The sequence below is a fragment of the Oncorhynchus kisutch genome, linkage group LG22 (assembly GCF_002021735.2).
Source record: "Oncorhynchus kisutch isolate 150728-3 linkage group LG22, Okis_V2, whole genome shotgun sequence".
NCBI lineage: Eukaryota > Metazoa > Chordata > Actinopteri > Salmoniformes > Salmonidae > Oncorhynchus > Oncorhynchus kisutch.
The window spans coordinates 49,082,357-49,088,782 of NC_034195.2; the positions used below are offsets into that span (position 1 = coordinate 49,082,357).

Consider the following 6,426-nt stretch of genomic DNA (forward strand, 5'->3'; position numbering starts at 1 on the left):
ACCCTCCAGTATAGTAACTGGCTCACATCCCCATTACAACCCTCCAGTATAGTAACTGGCCCACATCCCCATTACAACCCTCCAGTATAGTAACTGGCTCACATCCCCATTACAACCCTCCAGTATAGTAACTGGCTCACATCCCCATTACAACCCTCCAGTATAGTAACTGGCTCACATCCCAACCCTCCAGTATAGTAACTGGCTCACATCCCCATTACAACCCTCCAGTATAGTAACTGGCTCACATCCCAACCCTCCAGTATAGTAACTGGCTCACATCCCAACCCTCCAGTATAGTAACTGGCTCACATCCCCATTACAACCCTCCAGTATAGTAACTGGCTCACATCCCAACCCTCCAGTATAGTAACTGGCCCACATCCCCATTACAACCCTCCAGTATAGTAACTGGCTCACATCCCAACCCTCCAGTATAGTAACTGGCCCACATCCCCATTACAACCCTCCAGTATAGTAACTGGCTCACATCCCAACCCTCCAGTATAGTAACTGGCCCACATCCCCATCTCAACAGTTTTTTATGTGTGTTTTTTTTTCCTCGATTCAAACTGGCAACCCTCAGGTTGCTGGCCCACCACAATTTTTCTGTCAAACCTGGGATTCGAACCGGCAACCTACGTGACTACAGGGTGAAGGGGATGAGCAGCAAGGTGAGGAGGTCTGCCAGAGCCATGCTCTCTGACCTCTAACAGCCAGAAGCATACCACCCTGTATCCTATGCTGTATTTCTTCTGAAGCTACGCAGGGTTGGTCCTGGATGGGAGACCAGATGCTGCTGGAAGTAGTGTTGGAGGGCCAGTAGGAGGCACTCTTTCCTCTTGTCTAAAAAAAATATCCCATGGCAGTGCATTGCCCTGTGTAGGGTGCTGTCTTTTCGGATGGGATGTTAAACAGGTGTCCTGACTCTCTGTGGTCACTGAGGATCCCATGGCACTTATTGTAAGAGTAGGGGTGTTAACCCCGGTGTCCTGGCTAAATTCCCAATTTGTCCATCATGGCCACCTAATCATTCCCAGCTTCCAAATGGCTCATTCATCCCCCCTCCCCTTAAACTGTTCCCCGGGTCGTTGCTGTAAATGAGAAGTTCTTCTCAGTCAAGTTACCTGGTAAAATAAGGGATAAATAACCTACCTGAGTGCATTGTGAGAGGGATGAGTAGCATGCCGAGGAAGTCTGCCAAGGCCATGCTGAGCAGCAGGATATCCAGCCGGTTCTTCCTCTGGGTGTTTTACTTGGCAAAAAGAGAGAACACCATCAGGTTGGCATAGAAACTGATGCCCAGGATCACCCTTCCAGCTACAGGAGAAGATCAGGGAGGACATGTTGGGGACAGCCTGTTGTGAGATACAGGGAAGGCTTAGTTAATGTTTGGGATAATTCCATTCCACACTGCAAAAGCAGGCCTCTTTTTTGGTGAAGATGAAATACACTTTATATACTTGGAATATAATTAGCTTGATTTAGGTTTTATAACCACAAATAACTGAAAAAACGGACAAAATCACTGTTATTATAGTATTTAAAACTACATGGACAAGTTCTGTTTCTGAAATAATAGTTTGGATGACTCTGTTCTGCTCTTGTGGGGTACTCGCCATACTCTTAGATTATTGAGTGAAGTTCATGTGTACCAAGATAAATTGCAGTTCTCCGACATGGGTGAATTCGGCAGCCACTCCGTGAATTTAATTTAGAAGGTCCCCATAATGATGAAAATTGTTTAAGAAAACAGTATTTCGTGTGAGAATAAAAATGTGATTTGATTTGATCCTTGACTCTCTGTATTAAACTTTGATTGCGGACTATGGAGCAAAGAAAAGCGAACACCACTCACAGGTCAAATTGATTCTGGTCGACTGAGTTTAAAGATACAGACTCACACAGACGCACACTCCAGTGTTTTGAATTCCACAGAGGTTTATGACTATGAATGTATATTTTCAGATTTTTTGTTGTTGACATTGGCAGTTTCTATGGCAATTACTGTAGGCTATTATAGTGGCTGAATGGAAGTGATAAAGTGAGAGGTCTTATCACAGACCTTCTCCGACCTTTCATAGAGCAAGGATCCTTCCTGTTCTGTTCCCTCCCTCCCTCCCTCCCTCCCTCCCTCTCTCTCTCTCTCTCTCTCTCTTTCTTTCTCTCCCTCCCTCCCTCCCTCCCTCCCTCCCTCCCTCCCTCCCTCCCTCCCTCTCTTCCCCCCTCTCTCTCTCTCTCTCTCAGTGAGTGAGTTATTAATGCCTCTGTCCATTCTTACATTGATTTTTTTCATAGCTGTGGAGCTATAGTCTTCTGACGGAGTCTTTATCAGGACATTCTGCTATGTTTATGACTGTCCAGCTAATTGCCTGAGCCCAAGGCTCTTAGGACAGGATGTAGCTAGTCTACTAACTCTGATGCCTGGTACTCTCTCTCCTCTCCTCCATTACCAGCAGATCCATGCATGTGTCCCAAATGGCCCCCTATTTCCTATCCAGTGCACTACCTTTGACCAGGGCCCAGCACTATACAAGGAATAGGGTGCCATTTGGGACGCAAGCCCATAATATACAGTCCATTCAGTCAGAGAGAGGCTGTTAAAATACACCACGTGGTTCTCTAGTGTGACATGAACAACCTTGTAAGATACCTTGTGAACAGTCAAAAATACATAGATGAATTTCTCTTGCATAACTCCACGTTCAATGAGAGAGAATAGTAAGATAGAGTATTTGATTGTAGTGCATCACATAAAGAGAGAACACAATGTTTTCATTAAGATTTTAATATTTTGGTTTGATTATTATTATTATTATTATTATTATTTTAATGATTGTGCTCTCAGTGCAAATGCTAAACATGACATGAATCTTAACACGTCTGTAATCATTCCAACAGTTTCAACTCTGGCTTGTTTTTATTTAAAAAATATATATTTTAAAACTAGAGAGAATTTGATGGACGATCCAATAACTTACTAGTCAATGAGATGATTGGGTAATATTAGAAACCAAGAAGAAAATAAAAAATAAAGGGTTTATCAACAAAGGAACGTTTTCTTTCTTAATTAAAATCAACCACAAATGAGAACACTTATAACAATGTAACTTAACAAAACATATGGACATCATCATTATATCTAAAGTGCATTTTATGTTATTTTAAAAAATATCAAAAAATCAGCAGCACGGTAATACATTCACAAAATAAATATACAGTTCAAATGAAATAAATTATGGTAAAAACATTTGTTATGGATCTAATAATACTAACTACAGATAAGAAATGATATATTCACAATATCGACTATCTAAAAAGCTACCGGGCAGTAAAAAAAAGAAAGGATCCTCCTTCATTTTGTGAATTTAAATATGTACAAACAATAAATATTTTATGCGTAACGTTTACTGTGTTGCCTATGTTGTACTTTACACATGGACATCTGATTGAAGAGGATTTAAAGGGTATTGGGGAGATACAGTAAATTGCTCCTGAAGGGCCCATATCTTACATTGTTATCTAACTAGGGATGAGTTAAAGATTCATTTAACATTGGCTGATGATTTTCATATTATTTACCTAATAAATATGTATACAGAAGTTATGTGTTATAATAAAAGTAGCAACATATTACTGTATATCAAGGCACAAGGAAAAAGCAGCAGATTAAAACAATACAAGCAAAGACCAATGGCCATGGTATGGAGAGACCAGTTGTTTCGGGTCTGAGACATTAGGCTGAGTCTCAGTCAGTGATGCTGGAATCTTTGTCAGTCAGAGTCCTTAGTGCAGCGCCACCCAAAGGCTACATCATGAAGTATGTTTGTCACACAGTGTCTTGTGTCCTCTGTAACTCCTCTCTTTGTGTCGTAAGACTTGTGACTACAGAGCGAGCCCTCCTCCTCCTCTTCTCGCTCTCCTTCCGTCTCCCTCTCTCCCCCTTCACCTTCTTTTTCCTCTTGGTGACCACCTTCAGAGGTTGGTGTTTGTAGGCCACAGATTTGTTGGTCTCCTGGGGGAGGTTGCTCCCCTCCCCTCCCAGCCGGAAGCTCAGGGGGAGGTTCTTGGTCCCTCCAGAGGGTTTGGGGGGGGATAGGGCGCTTCCGCTGAAGGTGCTGTGACACTCATTAGCACTGGTCCTGCTCTGGGGAGCCAGGGCTCGCTCGCTGTCGGACGTGTGGACTTGGTCTAGTAGTTCCTGGATCCAGTGCCGTCTCTTGAACTCATGCAGGGAACGGCCCTTATCGTGCATCAGCTGGGCGTGGCTCACTGACCTCCTCCTGAATGGAGAGGGGAGAAGGAGATTGTTTCAACTGGACCCACTACTCTCCTTTTAAGAGTAGATGGCAATGGAGAATAATCACAGGTTGGGGACAGTTCCATTTCAATTAAGTCAATGAAATGGAATTGGTCTCTTTGCAATACCCCTTCAGGAGCACCATAGTGAGCTGACAGTAAACTTACTAATTGAGTCTCAGTAGGAGACTTGACTCTTTGCAGAGATAGTATTTACAACCCTACCTATCAACCTATCCCTTTCTCTTACAGCTGTCTTGTGTACAGTGGTACCTACCTACTGTACAGTATAGTGACTCTAAAATACCTACTTGTGAGGTGTTGATTGTTGAATGACAGCCAAGGTCATGTTCCAGTAGACCTCAATAGGTGGCAGCATAAACAAGACATGTACAGTGGAAGCTGGGAGCTGTTCTATGTGAACACTATAATGTAAGAAAAGACCATGCTATGAGGCATATATTTTAAACTTCTTCGGGATCGGTGTCCCGTCCACGGGATGGTTGAGCTAATGTAGGCTAATGCGATTAGCATGAGGTTGTAAGTAACAAGAAAAATTCCCAGGACATAAACATATCTGATATTTGCAGAAAAATGTAATTCTTGTTAATCTAACTGCACTGGCCAATTTACAGTAGCTATTACTGTGAAATAATACCATTCTAATGTTTGAGGAGAGTGCACAATTTTGAACATGAAAAGTTATTAATAAACAAATTAGGCACATTTGGGCAGTCTTGATACAACATTTTCAACAGAAATACAATGTTTCATTGGATCAGTCTAAAACTTTGCACCTGGGCTGGAATAATAGATTATGGCCTTTCTCTTGCATTTCAAAGATGATGGTACAAAAGAAAACCAAAAAACTGTTGTTTTTTTCATGGTATTATCTTTTACCAGATCTATTGTGTTATATTCTCCTACAATCATTTCACATTTCCACACACTTCAAAGTGTTTCCTTTCAAATGGTACCAATAATATGCATATCCTTGCTTCAGGTCCTGAGCTACAAGCAGTTAGATTTGGGTATGTCATTTTAGGCAAAAATTGAAGAAATGGGGCGGATCCTGTTAACCACAAAACATGTCACCCTCACCAACAATGTCAATCCAAACTTTAACGCAGGGAGTTAGGATTCATGTAGGCGTGAATTCATGACTCAAATACTCAAATACTGTACATGCAGGTCTAATATACAGACAATTGACCAATGATTTAATATATTCCATAAACATATTATATTCCATCAAATATATTCCATAAAATATATAATGTATTGAATAAAAATATATTTGCTTGTTCCGTTTATTTTCAAGTTGTACCACTTAAATCTAGTATGTCATTTGTTGTTCTGTACAGTGGATCTATTCTTGTCTGCATATCTAGACCTCTTTTCTCAAATCAACGAACAATGGATGGAGTAAAGCAGTCCTGTGTTTGATCAAACTTAGATGCGATTCCATTGATTTGTTTAAAAGATGTAATTGATTGATATGATAATGAATAGAGAGTGAAACGGAGAGAATCTACAGTTTGTAAACTAGTGAAAACCAGAGACTTACATTCTGTTAGTGAGAGCATCGATGCGTCTCCCGTAGAGAGGGACAGAAGAGTACAGCAGGAACACAGCTAGACTCCACTGCTGGAGCACGCCTCTGGAACACAGCATTCTGGAATTGGAAGTCTGGAACTCTAGAACACGCAACAGACAATGTTCCACCCTTCATTGTATCGCTATTCACCAGGAACTAAAGTATGTACAGTATCAATTATGTACATAGCATGGTTTATTAAGGTGTTGTAAAATACGTAATACCAATTATTTATTTGAAATGGCCCCCTGCAAACACGAATTGAAAACAACAATACAAATATTTAAATAGAACACTTAAAGCCCCTTTCATTTGTTGAGTATGATGTGTTGAGAAATGATATTTTATGCAGTACTGTAAGTGGTACAGAAAACCCCCTCAGAAGTTTGCAGCTTACCTTACTGCTACTTATCAGGTGGTTTTTACTTGGCAGCATGAATCTGGTTGCTGACCAACTCAACAACTTTCTGAGCCACCTTTGATTCCCGTGCCTGACACCAATTCTGTCTACTAAATAAGACCACCTGGTA

General features: G+C 41.2%; 1 protein-coding gene across 1 annotated transcript; it reads right to left on the reverse strand.

The window, feature by feature from the left end:
- Positions 1-2,770: 2,770 nt before the first annotated feature.
- LOC109867046 (parathyroid hormone-related protein-like) lies at positions 2,771-6,030 on the reverse strand. The gene is made up of 2 exons (XM_020455954.2): positions 5,867-6,030; positions 2,771-4,283 (listed from the first exon to the last, which is right to left on the reverse strand). Exons 1-2 carry the CDS (start codon positions 5,971-5,973, stop codon positions 3,830-3,832), a joined length of 561 nt encoding a protein of 186 aa, XP_020311543.1. The 5' UTR covers positions 5,974-6,030; the 3' UTR covers positions 2,771-3,829.
- Between the last annotated feature and the right edge of the window lie 396 nt (positions 6,031-6,426).